Source organism: Pezoporus occidentalis, unplaced genomic scaffold, assembly GCF_034315485.1.
Source record: "Pezoporus occidentalis ecotype Australia unplaced genomic scaffold, CSIRO_AGI_Poc_V1 ctg301, whole genome shotgun sequence".
NCBI classification, from domain to species: Eukaryota; Metazoa; Chordata; class Aves; order Psittaciformes; family Psittacidae; genus Pezoporus; species Pezoporus occidentalis.
Genome location: NW_026914953.1, coordinates 234,113 through 259,320, shown reverse-complemented (window position 1 = coordinate 259,320; position 25,208 = coordinate 234,113). Strand labels below are relative to the sequence as shown.

Below are 25,208 nucleotides of genomic sequence, written 5' to 3'. Positions count from 1 at the left end.
TGAGCACCTTCTCTTAAAGAAGAACTTGAAGCCTGCCAAACGCTTTCGTTGTGGCTACAGGCTTCCTTTGGAAGAGTCTGGTCCATCTGACCTCCCTGTTTTCCTCATAGGGTACTAGAGATACAACTCTCAGCTATGAAAAGATGTAGAAGACCCACCTCTACCCCGGTGCTCAAGCTCAAGTCTCTAGGAGGGAAGCAATCCTCCTGCCATCTGTATTCCAACAGCAGATCCTTGGCTCAGCTCCATGGCACAGAGCTCTCCTCCTGTCAGGGCTGTGCTGGGACTCATCTAACTCCTGCTGCATAAACTCTAGAAGCATGTTTATAAGAGAGGATTAATTTAGACACAAAACCTTCCCCACGCTTGACAGCGAAGGCTCAAAAGGAGCTTTCTCCATTTCCAGGTGAACGATAAACCTAGAGGCTCACAGCTCAAAGTTTACAGAACAGTGACGTTTGGGTGGCCACTGCTGTCGAGCTCCCAGTGCCTGCAATCGCTCCGCTCTGGTTCTCATCCCCGCCGGGCTCCAGACATCACATTTGTGAGACTCGGAAACTGGAGCTGCAGAAACTCTCCTGCATCCATACCACAGCCTCCTTCCCTGGCTGACTGCACAGCGTGGTGTGAGGATGGATGGGAGGGATCGGGTGGGAGAGGGAAACGAGCTGCCACGTTCAGGGCTGCTTGGGCTGCCCGCCTTCACAGCACACGTGCACGAGCAATGACTCCTGGTCCTGAGCTAAAAGCAGAATTCCTCCTGCTGTTACTTTATGAAGAGCTCTCGCTTCTCTATTTCATCACAGCCATGGAAGCTACCAGACCTTTTGTGTCTATTGACAGTGGAAAGACCGCAGGCTTCCCAGTCATTTCCCCATGCCTCCTGCCCCTGGCTTCTGCTCATCCCTTTCTTTAACCACCTTTTCTTGTCTTCTCTTTCCGAGTCTGTTTTGTCTTGTACCGCGTGGTGGTGCTGCAGTTAAAACCACCCCGGAGATAAAACCCGCAGCACCTGACCAGGAGATGGACCCAGAGCTGGCCCAGCACCGAAGGGTACGGATGGTGAAATGCGAGTCCGTGCGGAGAAAACAAGAGGAGCAGCCACATGTCCTGGCAGCAGCTACAGCCCCCACCGAGCAGCTCACACACCAGTGTGAATGAGAACATCACGCATCAGAGAAGTGAACGTGCCCCTGTGGCTACACGGTGGCCCTGGAGCTCGCTTTCGGGAGCCCCACACAGCTCCGAACTGCACTAAGGGGAGCCAGCGAGGTAACGATCAACCCAGAAGCAGCTCGCAAAGGTTTCATCCCAACATAATCCAAATGCAGGCACCCCTCAGGCTAACGGCTGCCACGCAAGTCCCGGTCCGGATCTAACCACAGACAGGACATTGATTTCAATGAACATCTTCAGTACCCGGCCCAACTGGTGAGCCTCAGCTCAAGACAGTGCAAAGGGAACATGCAAAAAGGAGCTCCCGCCTCAGCCTGGGCAGCACATGCCCGAGCCCCCCAGAAAGCCAAAGGAGATGTCGCACACAACAGATCCTCAGCCACCTTGGAGGTTTTCTCCTGAATGTTAGCAAGAGTCAAGAGCCCAGATTCCTCACCGAAGGGCTGAGAAACAAGGTCGAAGTTGCAATAACTCATGTGCAATCCCCATGCAATTAGGATTAACGATATGACGAGCCTTTCTCCTGTTGTGACAGCTAGCTCCAGCTCCTCACACTCCACAGATCTCCATAGCAGCTGTCCAGAGGAGAATCGCTCACACTAGCAATAACCTCAGAGGACCACACTGAGCACGGCTCCAGGCTCTTGGTGCTCTGGGCATCAAGATCTGTATCCTCCCAGGTTTAGATGTACAGCAGCGTGCAGGACCGCAAACAGAGCCTCTGCTAGGAGGCTCCTCAGGCAGGATCGACAAGGCATAACTCTGCCTCCTCCTGTAACATCTGGCTTATCTCTAAACATCCACACAGCACTTGCTCTTATTCAGCTCCCTGCCTCCTAGTTTTTGCTGTGACACCTGCAAAACGTTCACTAACAGCCAAGGGCTATTAGCTGTGCTCCTTTCTTATTCCCCTTCAGCCAGCCTGAAGGCAAAATAGGCTTTTCATACCACATGTCCAAGGGCAGCCAGTTCTTCTATGTCCCAAGAAGATTTTACTGACCTTAACTGCCTCTGAGACCCTCTTACTGGAGAGCGAGCATTGCTTGAGGATGCAGGGTAGAGAAAGAGCTCGTTTCCAGGAGATTTTCTCTGCCCAAAGACAACCCTTTGAGAATTAAAATGTTCTTCAGTGCTCTGAGTACCTGCCCCAAAGAGGAGGGACAGGCTTTGTCCGTCAGCCAAAGCCGTGCAGCAAAGCCACAGTGAATGTGGTAGGAGGACAGAGTCCCATGCACACTACCAAAGGAGCAGCTTACATCTGGAAAGCAACAATCTCACCCATGCAGGTGCTGGGAGGCACCGCTTTGTGTTGGTTAATAAAGGTTTGGATGCTCTAGAGATCCCTGTGCCTGTGCATAGGCCAGATGCTGAGCTGACTTATCACTGCAGCTGTGAAAAGGATCCAGCTTCCCTCAGGCAGCAGGGAGCAGAGCTTTGTGGAGGAAAAATAGGAATTGTTAAAGGAAAAGCGGACCTGGAATCCTCCTTGGGGGAAAGGGGTGGGAAACGGTCCAGTGGCCAAAGAAAAGGAGGGTGAACTATTGCCAGGCAGGATTCCGAGCTCATTTTGACTATGTGGAGAAAGAGCCAGGCCAAGCAGGGTGCGGGGTACAGCCAAGCCAGGCGAAAAGGGAAGCAAGCCAAGAGGCTGCTTTGGGCAGGGGAATGGCAGCGCCAGAGGGGAGCCTGGGGAGCGGGGTGCAGCCAGGCTGGGCCAGAGCCATACTCACTCAGGCACTGCAGAGCACTTTTATTCACAAGGGGTTTGGCACACAGAGAGCAGCTGGTGCAGCTGGAGAAGACCCCTGGCACGAGCTGGTGCCTATTGATCTCTTTCCACCTTTCTTTCGGCTCCTTTGGCTCTTTCTCCTTCTCTCTGTCTTTTGGCTGCTCTTTGTTCTTACCCTGGAAGGAGAGAAAAGAAACCCCACAGCTCTGTTACAGCCCTTGCACTGCCCACGCGTTCCCTGTAAGTACAGTGGGCACCTTTGTGCCTGAGCCTTTGGGGTGGCAGTGCTTCTCCCAGATGCCTTCCTAAGGCTTGGGCCAGTCCCTCTGGTCCATTGATGAAAAGCAGGACACGGCACTGCAGCCCATGGGGCCCTGCAGGCTCCCCTCCTTGCCACACTGAGTGATCCAGGCAGTCACCCAAGCAAAGGGCTCTTCTCTTGGTCTGCACAACTTGTGCTAAGAGAGCAGGAGAGCAGCCAGAACGTGCCCTGGAGCAAGGTGGGCTGAGAGTCAGGGATCACCCTGTCCAGTGCATCACAGCACAGGCAAAGCCACACTGCTGGTCCCTGGGGCAGATCCCTTTTGTTGTTTGAAGAACTCAACAATTTCTTCCCTGAATCCAGCATCTCTTGCTCACCTTCTCCTTTTGCCAGGACCCAGTGACTCGGCTCCGCAGGGAACTCAGGCGTCGCATCACCTTCGTGCCTTTCTCTGCTTTATCGCTCTTTCCACTGTCCTCATTCCTGGAACACGACCAGAAACCTCTTAACTAAGGGGAAGTAAACCGGCCAAGCCCAGCTCAGGGAGATCACGGATGAAGTTCACCTGAAGCCTTACTTTAGGACCCCATCTCTGAGCTTTTTATCTCCTGGAGGATCTGGTTTAGCATCAGTCCTGCCATTGCAGACTTGCAAATAAGGAGCTGAAATGTCCAATTATGTGTGTAATTTGAGGCTGTCTCTTTTTGCTCAGTGTCGTGCACAACAAGGCCCCAGTTCTGGCTGCACCACTGCAGATACCAGCATCATAGCAGCCTCCAGTATCTGAAGGGGGCCTATAAGGATGCTGGGGATGGACTCTTCATTAGGGACTATAGTGACAGGACAAGGGGTGATGGGTTAAAACTAAAACAGGGGAAGTTCAGATTGGATATAAGGAAGAAGTTCTTTACTGTCAGGGTGGTGAGGCACTGGAATGGGTTGCCCAGGGAGGTTGTGAATGCTCCATCCCTGGCAGTGTTCAAGGCCAGGTTGGATGAAGCCTTGGGTGCCATGGTTTAGTGTGAGGTGTCCCTGCCCATGGCAGGGGGGGTGGAACTGGATGATCTTAAGGTCCTTTCCTACCCTAACTGTGATTCTATGTTTCTACCCTGCACACAGTATTAGCAGGGCAGTGGAGCTTTATGGAGGTGGGCTCCAAATCAGGCCGCTTTGGGAATCAAAGGTGCGTGGGTTACCCTCTGTCTCACTTACTCATTAGACAGGAACTCAAACCAGGTGAGGTTCTGCTGGGAGGAATCGCTGCCTTCTCGCACGTGCGCCCTCTGCTTCGCCCTGTGTGGGGAAAAGACATCAGACCCTCAGCAAAGGGCACAAGAGCAGAACTTCTGGGTCTGCAGAAAGGCTCATCGCGGGAGATGGGGCAGGAGCACGTTAAGAGCTACAGGAGAGGCACGTGCGATGCTACCTCTCCTCCTGATTCTATGCTGGTTTCACTGGAAGAATGCAGTGATTCTGGTACCCCAGGGACTGGCCCCTCAGGGGATGAAGTGGTGTGTGCGTCCTAGGTAGACCGGTGACCTCCCCATGCATATCCCTCTCCCAGCCACACTTACCCATGGTAATATTTCAGCTCCTGAAGTACCTGCTGGACAATTAGCCTACCAAGGATGGGGCAAAAGAAAAGCAAGGGGTTAGAAAATGTCCTTGCAAAGACATGCTGCACTCCACAAATCATCAGGTGCTGCTTTATGACCAACTCCTCAGCTGTGCCCCAGCATGGAGCGGGATCTCCTTTGCTATTGCATCTCCAGTAGCTCAGATATACTCAAGACAACCAGGACTAACGATACCTACACATGGTCTGGGGACACGTGGTCCTTCTCCAGCATCTCCAGGGCAGGGGGCTGAAGAGCTGGAACACAAAACACTCTCATCAGGGATCCTGGTTTGCCTTTCTTTGCACCGTGTTGCAAGCTATGTCACTGGACCCCATTAATCTTGCTGAGCTCCCACTCTGCCTTTAGTGGGGAGGGAGAAGTGATGGGAGCAGTTAGGGAGGGAAAGGCTGCACTGCTCATCTGTGAGGGTGGCAAAGGCTGCATCACTTTCCTGTGTTACCCCTGCCTTCTGCAGTCTGTATTACATAAACCTCCGAGGACCCTGCTTGCTGCTAGGGGGTAGGAGCTGGTGCCACCCCAGAGACCCTCCCCGTGACAGCTTCCCCTCCACTTCCCAGGCTCTTAACAAGTCTCAGCACTTTGCTCTGGGGCTCCTCACGGGTGAACGGATTCCAGCAGCACAGAGAAGGCCAAAATGCAGTTTACAGGAGCAAAGGTGCCTCTGTTTGCCTACGGCTTTTCAGCTTCCAGTGCAGAAAGCAGAAGCCGACAGCCTTGTCCCGAAGCCTGTCCCTGCCAGCTGTGCACGGTGGGTTAGGTAAGGGCACCGCTGGAAGAAGGGGCCTTGTGCAGAGACCACGTTTGCCCCATTCTTTGGGGCACAGAAGAAAGGGCACATTTAAACCTGGGCAGATGAAGCAGTGCCTTTTGTGCCTAGGAAAGCATCTTTGCCTTGTGCGAGTCGGGAGTGATCAAGACACCAGCCAGAGAGAGGTTGCAGGGCAATGTGTCGCTGGGGATATGCACGTCTAAGCTTGGGCTGTCCTGTAAGCCAGGATCAGATTCAAAGTCAGCTTGGCCTTGTTTCAGGAGCTGCTGGGACCCTGTAGAAGGGGAGGGTGAGGAAGTGCAGGCTTGCAGAGGCTCCATCTCCAGGTTTTAATCTTCATCACAAGCCCTCATTTAATGCAGTACCTATAGCCTATACCGACCTTCCGCAGCTGGAAGAGGAGGGTTGAGGCTGCGAGGTGTCTGCAGGGAGACAGCCGCCTCAGCGGCTGATGGGACAGACTTTGACCTCAGTCTCTTCCTGCTGCTGCCGCATTCCTGGAGAAGGAAAAAGTCAAGGATGCCCTTGGTGCTTTGTGCCCCACGGGAACCTCCACTGGGGCTCGGCACGGCTGGCAAGGGGCAAGGCTGGGAATGCCGGCTTCAGCGCACGCAGCCCTCGCACACTCACCACCTCCTCCAAGCCAGGGCTGGCCGTGGGGCTCAGGTGCAGTGGTTCTATCTCCACTTTGATCACCGTGCTACCCCTGCTGCTGCTCCAGGCTTCCAGTTCCCCTTTGGGCGGCTGAAGGGACACATGAGGCTGCGGGCAGGACGGGGTCCCCTTCTCCATGTCCTCCTGCTCTGCGTCACTGCCCATCTCTGTGGCATCCAGGCTGAACCTAATCCAGGAAAGAGAAACAAGCCACTTTAGCAGAGCCAGTCCCTTGTTTTGGGCATGGCAGGGCCCTTGCAATGTCCTAGCCTTGGCTGGCCATTGAGGAGCTCATGCAACTGGGACAAGGAGGGTCACCACAGCAGGCGCACAAAGGAGAAGCCCGCACCAGGAAGCATCAGCCTGGACACCAAGACCTGAGCCTGTTCAAAACGGCTTCTGTGGCTGCTATGAGCTCCATCGTCAGCAGGGATGTTTGGTGCTGGATGGCTCTCCCTGCTCTCTTAGCAACCCCTGAGACAGCAGCCTGCCTGATAGCTGCTGCCCCGTTAGCTGCAGCCCCAAGCAAGTCCCTCTGGGCCTTCAGAAATGGCAGATGTTGTCATCCATCAGATCACTGGGGCATCACATCACAGCCCCTGCTCCCACCGGGGCCCAGCTTCGAGGAAGGGAAAAGAAATCCTCTTCTGGGAAGGAAGGGGTGGACCAGCTCCCCCAGTGGCCCACAGTTTCCTGGATGCCAAGTGCTGTTCCAGTGCCAACAACACTGGAGCGCAAGGATGCATAGAGCCCAGTGGAAAATCTTACTGTGTGCATGGGTTGTGTCTGCAGATCACTGCTGCTTCATCCCTGCTGCCAGAGACAGCCTTCAGGAAGCGTTTGCTTAGGGGACATGGGGAGTGTTCCCCTTCCCTGGCCCCGTGCTCACTTGTGTTTAAGCACCCAGCGAGGGGACTGAACCCCCTGACAGCCACAGCCGCTCTGTGCCGCCGTTGCTCCTGCGCCTGTTACACAGCATACACTGTGAATGAGCAACACGAGGTCTGAGAACCCGCCTGTGGGCTTGATAAAGAACTGCCAGGATCTCAGGATGAGTTGATTTTAGGGTGCCTTATAAGGAGGAGACATAAAAATAGCCCTTGCTGGCTTGCACCTGACTCCAGCCATCGGCGGATCAATACGTTTGTCAGCAGGGGAAGCATCCCTGTGGGAACCTGGAGCCCAAGGCACCGGTGTGGCAGGAGCACAGGACAGCAGCGATGCCAGGCCTGGAAACTGCTCCCAGCCAGCGCTCAGCATCGTGCTACAAAGCCCAATCCCTGCGGCCACGTGGAGGCCAGAGGAGACCGCGGTGATTGCAGGCACAGACCCCCCCCAGGGCGAGTCACGGACAAGAACAAGGGTTTGTAAGAGCTCTCTTAATCCCTCTGGGATGGGCAGAGTTCCCTTGGAGCCAGAGGATGGGGAGCATCAGGGTGGCCGATGCCGTTCAAGGTTCCCTCCAGACTGAACTGAGCTCTCCCCAAATGAGAGATCCTTTTCCCACCCAAGGACCGGGAAAAGGGGTCTTCCTGCTGCCAAGGAGACATTAAAGCCTCTTGCTTCCTTAGCATCTGTTCCTCCCATCCCACCCAACGTGAGCAGTAGATGTATAGCTGCTCTGGCGGATGCTCACAGTGATGGAGACCACCCAGCAGCAGCTGGAGCCCAGAGCAATGCGATCATTCCAGCCTCCCACAGCATCACCGGACCACACGTCTCCAATCCTGCTCGCGGTGCTGCTGTACCTGCGCTTGCAGTCCACGGGTGATACAGGGCTCTCCCAGCTGTGCCTCCGAGAGGTCGACATGGATCTCACCAGCGTAGGGAAGGATTCCTCGGCCTCCTGCAGCTCCAGCTCCTTGTCTGGCTCTGCAGGACCCTGCGAAGTGCTGGGACCATCTTCTGGCAGCGCTGCACAGGGCCAGAGGTGGCCTTTGTGGAGAAAGCGGCAGTCAGCCTCACCGTAACGCACGGAGCACGAAACGGGGTTGGAAAAAGCAACATCCACGGCCACTGGTCCCTCTTCCAGGAGGCTGAGGGCAGGCAGAGCCCGGGTTGCTTGTTCTGGCTGTGCTGCTGGTGCTGTGCTGGCGATCGGCGGGCTCAGGAGCCCCAGGTCTCTGTAATACTCCGTGCCATGGAGCGCCGAGTCTGAGAGCAGGTCCTCAGTGCTGCTGTGCGAGTCCGCTGCGGGGACATCCAGCTCTGTGGAAGAGGAGTCCTCCTGCAAAGCCAGTGCCAGCTTAGCGCTCAGATGCAGGGATGCAGGAGGATGCGAAGGGGACACCAAGCTAGAGCTGCTTCTCTTTCCCTTCTCATGGCAAGCAGCATGCACAAGCAGCAGGGCCAGGCCTGCAGCTGGGTTTCTCCAAGCAGGCTTTCTAATAGCAGCGCTTCCCCACTGCACCTCGCAGCCAAACCTGGCCCAGCCCCACCAGCTCGCTTTGCTACAGGAGCGTGTGGAGTTTGCCTCCAGACCCCGAGCTTCCCCCCAGCACCAATAGGAAGCACATGGGTATGGTTTTCCCCGGCAGCAAAAGCAATGTAACCTTGTATTGCTTGATAATCTGGATCGATTCCTTTCCCCCGTCCGTACTCCACCACTCCGAATATGCCCATGCAGTTTGCTGACCCTCGCACTGAGGCAGCAGAAGGGAAGGGGACACTTGCCTTTTCTTCAGCCATGCTGGTGCAGAAGGTGTCATCCTCGGCAGTCAGGGAGGGGAGGAAGCTTTTGGGGCTGTGACTCTCCAAAGGAGGGGTGCTGCGGTCAGTGAATTCCCGTAAGCATGGCTTGCAGTCAGACCCTGCAAGACACAGAAGGCCCCAGCAGGCAGCCGGGAGGGATGTGGGATCAGGCACCCACGGGTGACATTGGGCAGCACTGAAATGCTCCACATGCCCTCTGTTCCCCTGCCCCTCGCAGACAGGCATTGCCAGGCAACCTCAGGACCGCGGCAGCCTTGACTGTGCAGGGATCTGGTGCAGGGATTCCCAAGCATCATCCCTCAATCCGGGCTTGCAGCATCCCAGCCAGCCCCTTGCAGCATGTCCTGTACTGCAGAGTACAGTGAAAGAGAAGAGCTAAGCCCCTTCTTGAACACATTGTTCAAAACACTGGTTTGGGCTGTTCTTGACATTGAAATCTATGAGTAAAAATACTGACAGCGATTTGATTTTCACCTGTAAGGAATAAAGGATGCTGCTCTGGGAGGCCAGATTGGAGCCACGTGAGCGTGACACCATAGTGCGAGCACATCATTCTCCTGGTGCCGCTCACTCATGTGGATGTTCCCCCCACAGGAGTGGGAACCTGAGTGTGCCGTACACCATCTGATAACCCACTGAGAAGCAAACAAAGGTCTGGACCTGCCTCGTGGTCCAGCTGCCTGAGGCGCACTGCGATGGAACGAGACACACGGTAAACCTGAGCCACGATCTCTAAGGCATCGCATGGCTCAAGGAGGCCTTTGAGTCCTTCGGGATACACAGAGCTGAGGCGGATGGACAACAGCCAGGCTGTTGGCCAAAGCACCAGGCGTGGGTCTCTGAAGATACAGAGAACAATAGCAAGAGGCTGGGAGCAAGTGTATCAGCAAGAAACTGCTAGAAAGCCATCATGCTCCAGGAAAGCCAGGTATAAACCCATGAACACGAGGAAGATGCTGTTGGAAACCACACTCTTGGACACCTCGCATCCTGCCATGGGGTTTAGTGCTGTGCGATGCAGCCAGGAACTGCCCGGTGCCAGCTCGAAGAAGGCAGCAGCGAACGTGCGGGAGGGTTTGGAGGTTTGTTCCTTGGATTGTGCCAGGGTTTGGGTTTCAAGGAGCATTTGGGGTGTTTAAATGCTCCTTGGGGGTCTACGAATAATGGGGGTCTATGAATAATAGAGAAAGCAAGCGTCTGTGAAAGCACTACTTTAAGGAAGGGGTTTTGAGCTCTAAGAGCAGGGGAAGTTTGAAACAGGCTCTCCGGCAAGGTTGGAGAATCCACTTCACAAGGCATTGTTCATGGAGAGACAAATTCATGCTCGGGATGTCCTTGAGCCACATCCAGAATGCTCAATGGGCAGACTATTGAGCAGCACCTTTTGCTTTCCACAGATGCCCCTGCATTGCCTCGCTTCGGCTTGTGATCAAAAATCAGCATCTTGGAGCGAACACACATGTGAAGCAGCAGAGGTTTTGGCAGGAGCTTGTGGGAAACACCAGGCAAAGGTGTCAGCGGGCAGGAAAAGCCACTGAGAGCCCCCCAAAGCAGCCTGGGATGAAGGCTAAGGTAGAGCAGACCCAGGGAAGGAAGGAAAAGGAGATTCCCTGCTCTCAGCATCCCCTGCAGCAGCAACTGCCCACAGAGAAGGCATCAAAGAGCTGGGAGGCAGCAGCCAGAGCCCTGACCTGGGCTTTAGCTGAGCCAAAGAGCTTTTTCCTCCCAAGCAGGATCCAAGCATCCTGCCAGGGCTGCTCTGGGCCTGCACCGGGCTCCAGGCTGCAGCTCGGAACTGGATCCCTGGACCAGAGTCAGCTCTTTGGAGGCCTGGAAAACATTCCCTGTGCTCAGGAGCCGGCCAAGGCATCGGCTGCAGGCAGCAGACCCCCTCCAGGCCCACCAAAGGACTTCGGTCCTGCCCGGAGGCTTCAGACACCGCGGTGCAACAGCGACAAACGAGATGCGCAGCCGGGCTCCGGGGAGCAGGGAGGCAGCACGAGGAGCACGCGGGGCTCCAGCCATGGGGAGACCATTTTAGGCAATGTGCGAGCACCAGAGGGGACGCTTCAGGGCTCCCTGCGTCCGACACCTCCGCCGGATGATGCTGGGCTGGCACCACCGGGAGAGCTGAGCTGAGGGGATGCTGCTGCAGGGGCAAAACACGTTCAGGCATCAGGTGCTGGCGCGGTGAGCAAGGAAGGACACGCACAGGGAGGAAGGGGGGGCTCTGAACATCCCTAAGATCAAGGTGGTCGCCCATGTAGGAAGGCAAACTGCACCCATGCTCCATCGACCCACGATGCGGTGGTGAAGGGGACGGGGCACCTCAGCTGCCCAGGCGCTGGCAGCAGTCACCGTCACTGGAGCTGGGATGGTGAAATGACCCTTCCGAGAGCAGATGCTGTTTGCTTGGGGAGGACACGAAGCAGATTAGGTATTGCAGTTGCTTAATTCGCCTCTGGCCGGGAACCATAAAAGGTTATTGCTGCAGGGAGCAGCCTCAGCACAGGAATTCCCAGGGCAGAGCTGGGAGGAAGCAGCGGTCCCTGTGCACAAGGGGGGCTCTGCTGCTCTTTGCCAGGGCTTCCCTGCAGGCAAAACGTGATGGCTGGGCTCCTATGTGGGGAGGGAGGAAGGGAGCAGTGAGAGGCACCAGCAATGGGACCAGCCTCAGGGGCTGTGATGCTGTGGGGAGATTGGGATCTGCCCCCCCCCCCCGAGCTGGTTTGTCCCAAGGAAGGAAACTTCTGTGCTGCTGCAACTGGAGCACAGGGACCTGAAACGGAACACTTCCAATTGGGACCTGCAGTCAAAACCTCCCTCCTGCAACCGCCTGATTCCCCTTGGACAGGCTGGTCACTGGGGATGCGCCCATGGCGGTCCTGGCAGGAGAAGCATCAATGCACCCAGTGCTGGCACAAGCGGTGGCCCAGCCTCAGTGGGCTCGGTGCAGGGCGCTGCAGGGTGCCCCTGGAGCCTGGCTGCTGCTGGCAGAGGGAACATCAGAGGAAACAGGGATGCGAGCTGCTCACCAAATCCAAACATCAAAGCACCCTGCGTGCCCATGGGGGAAAGGCCACCCCAAACGTGGCGGGACAAAGGCACCGCTCGGGTCTGCTACGTGAAAGCAATCCCAAGAGGAAGGAAGGACCGGGGTGTGAGGGCATTTCCTGGCAATGGGGGGTAGAGGCCGTTGGGAAACCACAGAGAGCATCGCTGGCAAGAAACACAACCGGTTCCAGCTCCTCCTGGCCCTGCACCCGCTGCCCTTCACCTCCCACCCTGCCGGGTACCGGGGGCCATGGGCACCACCTCTGTAACGCAGGCACCAGAAGCGGATGCGGAGCGGTCCCGCCGTGGGCCCCACTGCGCAGGAGGGTGGCAGCGGTGGGGCTGGCTCCGGAGGGAGGAGGGGAGCAGATAAAGGTGCCCAGCGCTTCACACCCTGCGCTCGAGCGGCTGCCTTATCGCTGCGAGCGGGGCCGGGCTTTGGGGCACGAAGGGCAGAGGAAGGAGAGCAGGGGCCCGGTGAGGATGAGAGTGGTTCTGAGCCCCTCTGATGCCCTCCAAGGCACTGGGCAGCACAAACCCCAGGGGCACAAACTGCTCTGCGAGCAGGCGGAGGGGGAGAGGGCTCCACCGAAACACCCTTGAAGCACTCAGTGCCTGCCAGCACTGTGAGGCTGGCTCATGCATTAGAGACTGGCTCACCTGAGCCTGCCCCTCACAACCCCAGCACGGCACTGGGATGCCCCAGCAGGGCTATGGGGAACTGAGCCCCTGCCTCCTGCTCTGAATGAGCCTTCCTTTGACCGTTCATTTCGGATCTGGGTCTCCTGCACATCCATATCGGAAGACAGCTTTGGGGTGTGAATTTAACGAAGGATAAAGAGCATCAAGAGATCTAACGCCACAGATGAAGGTACCCAAAGGCACCAGCCTGAGGGCAGTGTTTGCAGGCAGGGACAGCAGCGTCCACGTCCTCCAGGACTGCAAACATCTTCCCAGGGCTCTCAAGCCGCTCTTCCCAAGTCAGGGCACTGCACTGGGACTGAATTCACACCCCTGCTGGCATTCCCCATCCCTGCTGCCCTGCCCAGCGATGCTCAAGCAGTGCCACGCAAACCCCTCAGCTGGGGCTGCGCTGCAAACGCAGGGCTCTGCTCAAGGGGCTGGAGGAATCTTGTCCCCAGCATCTGCTCAAGCACCAAACTCAACACAAGGCTCAGCCCTCGCTGGGCAGCTGCAGGCACCGGCACCTCCGGCTTGCTGGCAGCAACGGAGCCAGTTGTATTACAAAACCAGGAGGCCGATGTTTAACCCATTACCCGGCTCCTCAAAGCCTTTCTTTGCCTCGACAAGACGACGAAACGGCAGGAAAAGCGTTAACCAACACCCAAGCAGTGCTCCCTAAAGAGAGGGGTGCACCCACGGCCGCGCTCTGCCGGGGGACCCCAGCCCTCTTGCTGGGGCCAGGCTCTCCTGCAGCAGCCCAGCTCCCCACGCACGAGGCCGTTACCTCTCTTAAAGGACCACCTCTTCTTCCAGCGCTTCGAGAACGACGGCCAGGAGTGGTTGAGCACCGAGCCTGACATCTGGGAGCCCCGAGCAAGGGGTAACCCCGGGCAGGAGGCGAGAGCTCAGAGCGCGGCGGAGAGCTCGGTGAGGTCTAAGGCAGCGCTGCAGGCGGCAGCCCAGGGGCTGCCAAGGGGGGAGCGCAGGAGCCAAGTGTTTTGTCAGAAGCATCAGCTGATGGGAGCTGGGGCCAGGGAGGAATTCCTGGTCCCTGGCGTTCCCACCTGCGTCAGCGGCTCCCCGCAGCAGGGCTGGGGGGGACACGAGTGGCCCCGTGGCACAAAGCAAGCCCTGAACGCTGCTGGAGGCTGTTGGACAGAAGCAGAACACGAGCTGCGTTCCCCATCACCTCCTTCCCCTCTCCGGCAAGGCCTCCCTGCTCCATTCATGCCTCTCAGCTCTCAGCCTGCCAAGCCAGCACCAGATCTGCAGGGGCATCGCCTTCACCTTCAACACAGAGGACTTGATATTTGCACCTCTGGCATCAAGCGCCATTGCAGAGCCTCCGCGAGGGAAGGCACGGGACCCTGCTCATCCCCATCAGCTCACGTCCTGCAGCTCTCAGCACGTCCCCATCCCCTGGCAAGGGCCCTTCCCCAAGCCCTTCCCGGCTCTCCCGCACATGGAGGCGGGTGGGAGCTACCTCCAAACTGCTCCAAGAGATGAGACTCCTCACCCTGAGGTCCCCAAGCCCCTGCTCCCCATTGGCACGAGCCCCATAGCCCAGGCTGGCTCCAGGTTCTTCTCCCCACCCCTTGCTTGTGGTGAAGCCAGGTTGGGAACGGCCACAGGCACCTCCATGGCACGGTGGTGAAGAGCATTTCCCTCCCCTGGCCACAAACCCCACAGCATCGCCTGCCCCAAACCCTCCCCACATCCCCTCTGCTTCATCCTCCACAATAAGCAGGGTGCGCGGTGCTGGGCTGGGCAGTTCAGAGCAGGATTTGGGGGGCCCAGACCCCTTTGTGCCCAGCACCGAGGCGTCCTTGCAAGCCTTCGGCTGCGTGGAGCCACCGGCAGCACCCGCAGCGTGTTCAGCCCCCCCCTCCCTGGGGGACACCGGATTAAACCCCGACCTTGCAGGCTGAGGCTCCCCAGTGCATGGAGGAGGCTGAACGCGCCCAGCACCGGGGGCTTCCACACAAGCTGCTTCCTCACCAGGCCTTGGAGGGAGATGAGCGACAGCCCCGGGGTTGTTGGGTTGAGCTCCACTTACCCCGACGGCTGCGGGCATCGCGCTGGCAGGGTCCCGGTGCACCGGCACCCGCGGCCCCGGCTCATCCCGGTGCTGGAGCAGGGCGAGGAGCAGCGGCTCAGGGGGGAAGCGGCACAGGGGCCTCCGGCTCCACGTTCTCACCACTTCCCCTTCCCGATGGCACAAGCGCAGCCGCCTCCCTCATGCTGCAGCCCCGGGGCTCAGCTCCTGCCCTGGTGTGGTCTGGATGGGTCCTGCAGAGGCACCCGGGGGGATGCGGACCCAAAGCTCCCGGTGCAGGAACCCTGAGAGCCACCAGGACCAGCGACGGCTGCGAAGATGGAACCTGCCCCGAACGGCTTCCTGCTCCCTTGTGGGTCTGCGCCATCGCTCACGGGCTCCTGCCCGCGGCTGCAAGGCCTCGGGGCTCCTCTTAGCGCATCCCTTGTCGTTGCCCTCTGGGGCTGAGCTTGGGCAGCAGAGACCCCAAAGCCGAGCGGGTCTCAGTCTACCTGGGGTGAAGCGATAGCGGAGCACAGGAACGCCTGTGCTGGCCACGTTCACCCGGGCAGGTGAGGCACAGGCTCTTCAGCTCCCAAAGTGAGGGGCACAATCGCCGGTGAAGCCCTTCCCACTGTCCCCAGCACAAGCCCCAGTCAGGACAGGATCCGCTCACATCGGAGCCGTAGCGATTACCCCGTGCTCGAGGGAACCGTGAGAGCAAGGAGGAATTAAGGTTTCATTTCCCCGAAGTGCACAAGAGCTCCACTGGGATCAGAGATGGGGCTGTCCCGGCTGATGGATGGGGAGATCCGTGCCCCACAGCCCACGTCTGGCAGGGTTGGGGGGTCACCGAAGCAGAGCTGTGCCCGCAGCCTGGAAGAGGGATGTGGGGCAATGGCCCAGGGGCTGGCTGAGCTTCTGCAGCCTCTCCGCAACAGCAAACCTAGGGCAGCGAGGTCAAGTTGTGGGGCTCTGCTTGATGTTGCCCATTTGGATGCCCAGAGAACAAGCCTCAGCTACAAGAAGCAGCCCCAAAACATCTTGAAACACCAGGTTGCTGCTCATCGTTCTCACAGTCAGAGACCTGCAGATGGGCTTAGGGAAGAGCTCGGGTCCAGCTGAGTTCCTTGGTGTGCCCAAACCGTGTGGGGCAGCCAGTCAAGCAGGGCCAGCGCCGCATCCCATGTTCAGGGGCATCAGCACCATCACCTCCCTCCCTGCCCATCCCAGTCCTGGGCTGAGGAAACCCTCACGGGAAGCTGTCAGGGACAGGGGTGAGGGATGCAGTGAGGAGCCCCCTGCACTTGCTGCAACAAGAAATCCACGCTGCTCACTTTTATAGGCATTTATTACATGAGAGTCAATCAATTCCCAGGTCCGCTGAGGGCAGAGCTGCAGGTGTTCAGGTTGGACAGGGGCAGAGCATCAGGAGGGCCAAGGCATGAAGGGCCAAGGCTCTGGGAGCAGGACTGGGAGCTGAGCAGGGCACACTGTGGCTGGGCAGAGCCATGGGGAAGGAAGTAGTAAGGGAAACCTCACAACTCCATGGCTGCGGTGTCAGCAGCTCCTGCAGACGTGGCAGTGGTGATCCCGAGGAGCAGGAGCACACTGGAGGCTTTTGCTGAATGGAAAGGGCACAGGTACAAGAAGTGAGTGCTGGAACATGGAGAGAAGGAAGAGAGCAGCAGCGAGCCCCAGCTCGCACGGGTGCAGCCGAGCAGGGAGGGAACCGAACCTCCATGGAACAAACTGAGATCAAGTTAGGAAGCTTTGGCACCTCCAGAGCGGCTGCTGCAGAGTGGGAAGTGAGGCGGCTCCTGGTGCTTGTCTGCAGGAGCAGGATGAAGCCGATTCTCCAACTTGTGCTATTCCAACTGCCTGTGCAGGAGCTGGGCCTGGCCTGGCTGGGAAGCCTGGCTCCACACGTTACATCAGAGATGCAGCTCCACACATCAGAGATGCAGCTCCACACGTTCTGGCAGAGATGCAGCTCCACACATCAGAGATGCAGCTCCACACGTCACAGCAGAGATGCAGCTCCACACATCAGAGATGCAGCTCCACACATCAGAGATGCAGCTCCACACGTCACAGCAGAGATGCAGCTCCACACATCAGAGATGCAGCTCCACACATCATGTCAGAGATGCAGCTCCACACGTTACATCAGAGAGGCAGCTCCACACATCAGACATGCAGCTCCACACGTCACATCAGAGATGCAGCTCCACACGTTACATCAGAGAGGCAGCTCCACACATCAGACATGCAGCTCCACACGTTACGTCAGAGATGCAGCTCCACACATCAGACATGCAGCTCCACACATCAGACATGCAGCTCCACACGTCACATCAGAGATGCAGCTCCACATGTCACAGCAGAGATGCAGCTCCACACATCAGACATGCAGCTCCACATGTCACATCAGAGATGCAGCTCCACATCACGTCAGAGATGCAGCTCTACACATCACAGCAGACATGCAGCTCCACACATCAGACATGCAGCTCCACATGTCACAGCAGAGATGCAGCTCCACACATCAGAGATGCAGCTCCACACATCACGTCAGAGATGCAGCTCCACATGTCACATCAGAGATGCAGCTCCACATCACGTCAGAGATGCAGCTCCACACGTCACAGCAGACATGCAGCTCCACACATCAGACATGCAGCTCCACATGTCACAGCAGAGATGCAGCTCTCGATGATTCAGGTGGAAGGAATCCCTTTTACAGTGTTCACCCGATGGCATCAGGCTGCTGGAACCCCCTGTGAGGCCACGCCATGGGCCAGAGGAGTTCCAGTGGCAGATGTGTCTATGTGTATATATATATATAATACAGACACCAACTGAATGCTTTCTGTGCAGTAAAGCAGCACTCGGTGCTGCACAGACAGAGACACGAACCGAACAGTTATCCTGGATCATTTATTCAGCGTGTTCATAGAAACAGTTCAATTGTTCAATCGTCTGACACAGCAAGGCTTCTCTCTCCTTAATACCCGACCATATTCCTGTACACGTCACTGCTTGGCTCACCTACGGAAACACCGAGAACAACACATCAAGGGGGAACGGTTTTGTGTCTTTTGTCTTCCTTGAAAAGCAGCTCCTGGCCCGCTTGATCCTTTCGGTTCAAACCAGAGCTATCTGCCACACTGTTTGTCTCCAGGAGCCTTCGACAGGCACAGAGCAAAGTGCGAGCAGCAAGGTTAAACAGAAGAAAACAGCCCCAAACCGCCCCAGAGCATCACTGACCACGTAACTGAAACCGTCTTGCATGCAAGCGGAAAGCGTTTGGGGTTTTACGGCTGTGTTTGATGAAGCTGATGTCCAGTACCCCCACCCATGCAGCCCTCAAACACAATCCACTTTTGGTACTGCAGGGATAAAGCCATTCCCTAAACTAAAGCAAAAGGCAACGCTTTTCCTTTTGAAACAACTTTGTCTTTTAGATTGAGAAGTGGCCTTTGTGAAATTCTCCATCCACCAGTTTTCCATGGGACTCAGTTCTGGGAGCAGCGCTTGGACACGAAGATGGTGGAAGTGCTGCTGGATGCTGCATTAACAGAAGAGCTTTGGTGCCGAGCCCAGCTCGGATCTCTTGGGTAATCAAGCTTACTGGTGACACTGGGACTTAACAGGGGCTGGGACTCAGCAAAGCGAGAGCATCTGTGCCCATGTTCAAGCTCTACCGCTGGTTCCTCTTTGGGTACCAGAACCACCCCAGGGGCTCCCGAATGGACCCGCTCCCATAGGAACCGTCTGGACTAAGAGAACTGCTCAGTACCATCGCTTGGAAAACCGGTCTCAGACCAAAATCACTGCCCGAACCGGGAGGTTTTGCTGCTTGCAAATAAAAAACACCCCCAAACAAACCGAGGCTGCAGGAGTTAATACCAGCTTTATTATACACCATTTAAAAAGCCAGTTCTCTGCCTGCCCCCTCAGAGCTTGCATTGTGCTGCAGGAGATCTGCCAGAACTGCAGGGGTAAGTGCTTACTTTTGAGAAGGACAAGCAGGTTGGTGTTAAAAGGAAATAACGCATCGGGCGACAGCAGGTCTGCTAAAACCGGTGGCTTTAGAACTGCTTTTGAACAGCTGAGTTCCTCCAAAAGCCAAGGGTACGACTGGGCATCGCTCTTGCGACGCTCGCGACGCGGCGAGAGGAACAGAATGGGCTGAACGCGTTAATGCTCTCACAGCAACAGGATCCAAGCGGAGTTAACACCGAGCCAAGCGGAAGGCAATGAAAAAGGCCAAATTCAGTGAAGTTCACACAAATACCAACCGAGTCTTATTTCAGGTTTCCCGTGTGTCTCATGGAACCACATCTCCGTTCCAATCCATCCACCAGCCCCGTCCCTGGACCGCACGCACAGGATCACACGAGGGGCAGCGGCTCCTTGGCAGAGGGTTTGGGATTCCCATCACGGACATGCCGGCTTCCAGGGAGGCTGGGACCCAGCGAGAGGATCAGAGGGTTTCAGCTGCAGCTTCTTGCTCGCTCCAGGCTCCGAACCCATCTCACATGGGTCACGGGAGCACCTAGCACAGCCTTTGAGAGGAAGGTTTTCATATGGCACACGGGTATTGTACTTCCTGACTCGTATGTGGCTCCAGTCTTGGCATGAGGAATCACTGCTCGCAGCGAGGGGCCTGGAATACCTCAGGGTCCATCTTTGTATCGCAGTGATGTGAAGAGGGAGCTCGATGGCTTCTCTCCTTCCCCTAAAATGGAGGCTCAAGAATAACCACTCCAGCACCCTTCCTGCTCCTGTCTTTTCCCATCTGCCTTCATCATCGTTAGGTCAGGAACACATTAAGCGACTTGGAGATCTTTCCAAAAGAGATACCAACATTATACACAACATACTAAAATGAAGCAAAGTGTCCCATCGCTAGAATACAAATTCAGGAGAAACGAGATCCACTACCCATAAATGAAGAGTACCCTTCAGCATCCTAAAAGCAGCCCCTTCCACAGCAACACAGCTGCTTTATGACCCACAGAAAATACCTCGTGGTGGTGTAGTCGTAGTTCCTATCACCTTTCCCAACCCAGGGCTGGCACAGAGTTTGTTATTAGCTCTTCTATTTTACAACACAACAGAGTATTTACAAGCAGCCAAGACAGACACGTTTCTAACCTAGCAGCCAAGCGTCACGATGCTGCACTGTACTGCACGAGAAGTACCACATTTACGAGAGGCGCTCAGGAAGCGGCCATTGAATTCAATGTGCAGACCTCTCCCCTCTCAGGCTTCAAATGTTTGCTCAGTGAAGATGCAGCAGAACACAGGAACGGGCTCCTGTGCCTCCTGCTTCACTGGCTGGAGAGATGGGGAAGTTCTGGTTACGTGGGGAGCTCTCCCTGTCACAAAGCTGCACAAAGGAGGCCACAGCTTGAACCTGCGAGGGGGAAGTTCTCTGTCCCAAGACCAGGTTGGATGGGGCTTGGAGCAAGCTGCTCTAGTGGAAGGTGTCCCCATGGGAGGGGTTGGAACTGCATGAGCTTGAAGGTCCTTTCCAACCCAAACCATCCTGTGATGTAGCCCTCCACAACACCGGGCACCAGAGGTGGTTTCGTCTCGCACGTGCAATCCCAACTGGTACACAACCCCCAGTGTCTCTGAACAGGCATCAGCAAGATCCAAGTAGGGACTTCAGCATTCCCAGGGCGAGGATCATCCAACAATAGAGACCAAAGTGTCAGCTGCCAGCGGAGAGTAAAGGATTTTCCAGTGAGAGCTGGGCATTCCGGGTGATGCTCACTTATTCTTCCTAATTCTATAGGCGAGTGAGTGCCATCCTCACCAGCCACAGCAGCAACCGCTAGTGTTAGGTTTTTGTCTTCAAACAGGGGAAACCCAGCATCCTCACCACTAGCACCACGCGCCCTTCCTCACCCTTGGCACAATGGAGGAAGGATGACTGGGATAAGCCTTACACGCAGACTGGATCCAAAGCACCGCTGGGTTCAGTGCAGTGACCCGAGTGCCACAAACCGCGTGTCCACAGTGGGCCAACCAGTATCAGTGGAAGTTAAACCTAGACCCAATACATGGTTCCAATGTTTTTATGGAGCAAAGATCTTCTATTCCCCCAGTGAGGATCGCTGCAGCTTAAAAGGTCATCAAAACAAGGACATGCTGGGGAAGGTTTAGTTCTGGAGGTCACATCATACCTGTGCGCAGCGACCGAGATACCCCAACCCAGCAGCACAGGGTCGTCAGTCCCAGCTCCACACTGGCCAACACTGCTCCAGAAGGACACAGTCTATTCCTTTAGGTCATCCGTTCCCTAAAATCCAAACATTTAAATGCCTCTTTTGCTCTCTTTGTTTTACATCATAACAGGATTAAGAGGATGGCATCAGAACATCAGATCCAAATCTGTAAATCGGTTCTTTCCTTTCCTGTCAATCATCACTAGATCAGTGATGAGCCCTTCTCCTACCCCTTCCCTTCCCTGAATGGTCCCCAGTATTGGAATCAGCTGATACTGATTTTCCCTGATCCACAATAGGCCCAGGCCAGAGTATTTAAACAGGTTTAAAGGTGCGTATTAAAATGATCCTTAAGAAACACTGAGGTAGACTGCACCAGAACAGGACACAAATAATCCCAACCACATCCACCTGCCAAGAGTTTACGGATACAAATTTACACGTTCTGTGTGTTTAAGAAAACAAATTGTCTGTTTTTTCTTTTTACAGTGTTTTATATATTAAAATAAATAAAAAAAATCTACTAAGAAAAACTTCTCTTCCTTAGAAAAGAGTGAGAATGTCTTCTTTTCTGCCGTGTAGCACAGAGCTGCTGAGCAGTGACTACTTTGTAAAGCAGAAGAAATGTAAACGAGGCCTTCTGAAAGCAAAGGTTCTTCCCCATGGCTGGACCATGTGCCTTCCACCTAACCTTGTGAGCAACCTGCACCCTCCCCTTTTGTCCAAACCGACCAGATGCAACCAACACCAAGGCCCAACAGCTCACGGTGGTGCACAAAGCCCATCATCTTCCCCTGATGCTGCACCCATCAGTGGAGTGGGCTCAGGTTCCCCTTTCATCTGCTTACAGGGAGGAAACAGCAGCACCACCCAGGCTGGAATAAGAAGCCAAACACCAGCTCCGTGTCCCCACTCTCACAGGGTGACGAGAACCTTGTCTTCTCTTGGCAGAGAGCACAAACCAGCTCCTGGGCTTCTCCAGAAGGAGAAGGCAAGGACTGAGCATCTCCCTCCCCTTTTCAAACCACCTCCTGTATGACAAGGGCCTGCGACATCGATCATCTTCACTTCTTGCTTTAGCACTTCTCCCTGCTAGCACGCTCCCCCACCACCACAAGACACGTTTAGTTTCACAATCATTTCCCAACACCTTATGCTGACCAGCTCGGTCTTTTATGCAAACAGCAGCAAAACAAAGCACAGTCCAGAAGACGAAAGCTGACATCCCGAAGAGCTGCAAGCGGCCTGGGCAGGACACAGGGAATCCGAGGGAAACACGGGAGGTCCGCAGGCAGCACGAGGCCAGACGCCCGAGCAGCAGCAGATGGGCAGCACGCAGCTGACCACAGTCCCATTCGGCTCCTGCTTCACGTGCAGAGCCAAGAGCCTCGAGCTCTCCTGCTTTGGATTGGCTTTAGTGTCGCTTTTGAAGGTCAGAGTTCTTGCTCGTCCCCTCTCGCTGGCTGTTTCTGCAGCACAGAAGGCAACACAAGGGACGTGGGGGCAAAGGGGTAGCAGGACTCGGGCTTGGGGACGTTCTGGTGTCGTTCAGCCCTCACCAACCAAGTGAAGTCCCAACTACTTTATCTCAGGGCTTCAGCTGGAGCTGGCTGACTGCACTGTATAAATCATGAAACTGTATTATAAAGCTTTGTCAAGTATAAACTTAACATGTGCTTCGTAGCTCCTAAAAGGGTAATGGGCTAAAATTAGTTCATTCTGAAATCTTTGGACCACTTTAAGACCAAACAATCCCCCAAATTATCCCCTCCCCGAAAGGATCCTAAACAGTCAATAATTTATATGAAGTTAAAACTTAAACTAAAGATATTCTTAAATATGTTACAACAAACAATATATATACTCAATGCTGTAAGGACAGAAAACTCCGCTCTCAGAGAGGGCAGGGGACTCCAACTCCGTTTGGTCTTGAAAGGTACCCACAAATCTCAGATTTCTGCTCCTTTGGCTCCCAGCACATTTTCCTCTTTTTTTTTTTTTTTTTTTTTTGTCTTTTAATGAGAGGAAACCTACTCCCAAGAGTCCTCAGTATAAAAATAATCTGTTTGGGATTCAGTCACTCCAGGGAAATGGGAAAAAAGAGAAGCAGACGCTTCCGAGAAGAGGAAAGCTTCTGTGAGAACATAGAAAACTTATGTACAAAACCCCAGAGGTGTATATTTTGCTATACATATACACCCCACATATATATACTGCACACACAAACGCACGCACCCCTGGGATTTAACCCATTGAACAAGTATGAAAGCAGCAGCTCTTGGTCAATGTGAGGACCTGGCGCGTCCGTCTGATGTGTTGAATCCTTCAGCTGTAGTGAAGAGAATGCCTGAAAGCCTGGAATTTGACTGGAAATGCTCCTGTCCTGCAGTTTTGTTCCACCCTGTAGCTCAGATACCAGCGTGTTTCACGTCTCTTGTTGGCAACCGTGGAGGCTCCTCCTTCAGTTGAACGTACACGGTGGCTTCCTGTTTTGAAACCATGGTTACAGAGGGACAGCAGCCATGGAAACCTCTTCCATTTATGTTCACAGATAAGTCCACTGACAGCCAGTCAACTTGGCAAAAGAAAGACAATAATAAAGTATTAATCATAAGCTGATTAAAAATCTGACGAGTTCATAGATGTGTGTCATACACTGTGGCAGCAATAACGAGAGTCCTGAGATCTGTGGAGGGGAAAAAAGCAGACGCAACCCTTGGGCCAAACGGGAAGCGTTAGGAAGGGCTCGACCTGGGCATGGAGAGAATCCGCCCATTTTTCTTGCCACCGTTCATGTGAGTGTAAGGTATGTGCTCTTCATAGTTCCCCTTGAGGGCCATGGAGGGTCCATTGTCCCGACCCAGGACTTTGTCCCTCTGCGAGTACGAGGAGGGATCGAGGGGAATGCTCTCCATGTTCTCGAAGTCCATCTCATACTCCTCCGTTTCCAGAGGTTTGTTCTCCTCACTGTAGAAGAACGAGACCTCGTGGAAGCTGGGGTGCAAGTCCTCCTTCAGCATCTCAATGATCTCGATGAAGGTGGGGCGCATTTTGGGGTTGTACTGCCAACACATCTGCATCAGGCTGTGCCTAGATCGGGACAAACACAGGGTCAGGGGGAGGAAGAAACAATTCAATGTAGGCAGGGCTGGCACACAGCAAGGTTGGTGTCCACATCAGACTGCCCACCCCCCCATGCTACTCTTTCAACACTCCAACTGGGTTGTTTATCATAGAATCATGGCATGGCTTGGGTTGGAAGGGACCTTAAAGCTCATCCAGTTCCAAACCCCTGCCACGGGCAGGGACACCTTCCACTGGAGCAGCTTGCTCCAAGCCCCTGTGTCCAACCTGGCCTTGAACACTGCCAGGGATGGGGCAGCCACAGCTTCTCTGGGCACCCTGTGCCAGCGCCTCAGCACCCTCACAGGGAAGAGCTTCTGCCTAAGAGCTCATCTCAGCCTCCCCTCTGGCAGGTTCAAGCCATTCCCCTTGGCCTGTCCCTGCAGGCCCTTGTCCCAAGCCCCTCTCCAGGTTTCTTGTAGCCCCTTTAATGGGATCTCTGTATTTGCCTGTTGCTCCTGGGGCTCCTTTTTCTCTGTTTCTGTCTAGATCAAAAATTCCTTCCAATTCCTCCAATTGTTCTGAACTTGGCTCCCGAAGGAAACGGGGCTGCGGTTCACATGCTCTCTGTGCACACACACACACACAGAGCCAGGTCACAACTTTTTAATCCATTCCATTTTAATTTGAACTCTGCCTGAAAGATAACAAAGCTCCTAAAGCTCCAAGGAAAACGGGAGACTGTGCAGAGGACAGAGCTCCTGTCAACATCCCACCCAAAAGAACAGCTGCAGCAAGAGGTCATATGTTATCAGACACCATGGAGAACGAACTTACAAGTACAAATAAAGCTTCAAAGTGGAGTTTGTTACTGCCCATGAGAGACAAACGTCCAGGACAGCAGGTTTTTTTCAGGAGGATATTCACAAAACATGTTTATTTTTGACTCTGGAAGCAGGCTGGGGTGTGAGGTTACCAGAACCTGCACGTCACTATCAGCATCCCCTGTTCCAGCCACGGCTCCTTCCCTCTCTGCTGCACGTTGCTTCAGCAGTGTCTCCTTAAACCCTTCTGACAAACATCCTGGCTCAGGTTAAACACTGAGGAACAGGACTGTTCTAATTCCTCTGCCAGGAGCAGTTTAGGGAGCACCTGGGTAAGCACAATAATCCTTAGCCCCGGTGCAGG

At 55.1% G+C, this 25,208-nt stretch overlaps 3 protein-coding genes across 6 annotated transcripts in view; 1 reads left to right on the top strand and 2 right to left on the bottom strand.

The window, feature by feature from the left end:
• ARHGEF18 (Rho/Rac guanine nucleotide exchange factor 18) overlaps nt 1-13,701 on the bottom strand; it is a 45,637-nt gene extending 31,936 nt beyond the window's left edge. Inside the window, exons 1-10 of one of the 3 annotated variants that reach the window (XM_062627540.1) lie at nt 13,465-13,701; nt 8,904-9,040; nt 7,979-8,457; nt 6,207-6,417; nt 5,959-6,073; nt 4,983-5,040; nt 4,742-4,786; nt 4,380-4,460; nt 3,545-3,650; nt 2,907-3,081 (exon numbers count right to left, since the gene is read on the bottom strand). In XM_062627540.1, coding sequence (XP_062483524.1) covers nt 2,907-3,081; nt 3,545-3,650; nt 4,380-4,460; nt 4,742-4,786; nt 4,983-5,040; nt 5,959-6,073; nt 6,207-6,417; nt 7,979-8,457; nt 8,904-9,040; nt 13,465-13,540 — 1,483 coding nt within the window. In that variant the 5' untranslated portion in view covers nt 13,541-13,701. Of the gene's footprint in view, nt 1-2,906; nt 3,082-3,544; nt 3,651-4,379; nt 4,461-4,741; nt 4,787-4,982; nt 5,041-5,958; nt 6,074-6,206; nt 6,418-7,978; nt 8,458-8,903; nt 9,041-13,464 lie in introns of those variants that run through there. The other 2 variants (XM_062627533.1, XM_062627534.1) reach the window with 2 other exon arrangements.
• The window catches only part of THOP1 (thimet oligopeptidase 1), a 330,697-nt gene that overhangs the window by 137,742 nt on the left and 167,747 nt on the right, over nt 1-25,208 (top strand). The gene's annotated exons all lie outside the window — the stretch shown is intronic.
• INSR (insulin receptor) overlaps nt 22,109-25,208 on the bottom strand; it is a 50,296-nt gene continuing 47,196 nt past the window's right edge. The window contains exon 21 of the mRNA XM_062627542.1: nt 22,109-24,047. Coding sequence (XP_062483526.1) covers nt 23,693-24,047 — 355 coding nt within the window. The 3' untranslated portion in view covers nt 22,109-23,692. The remainder of the gene's footprint in view (nt 24,048-25,208) is intronic.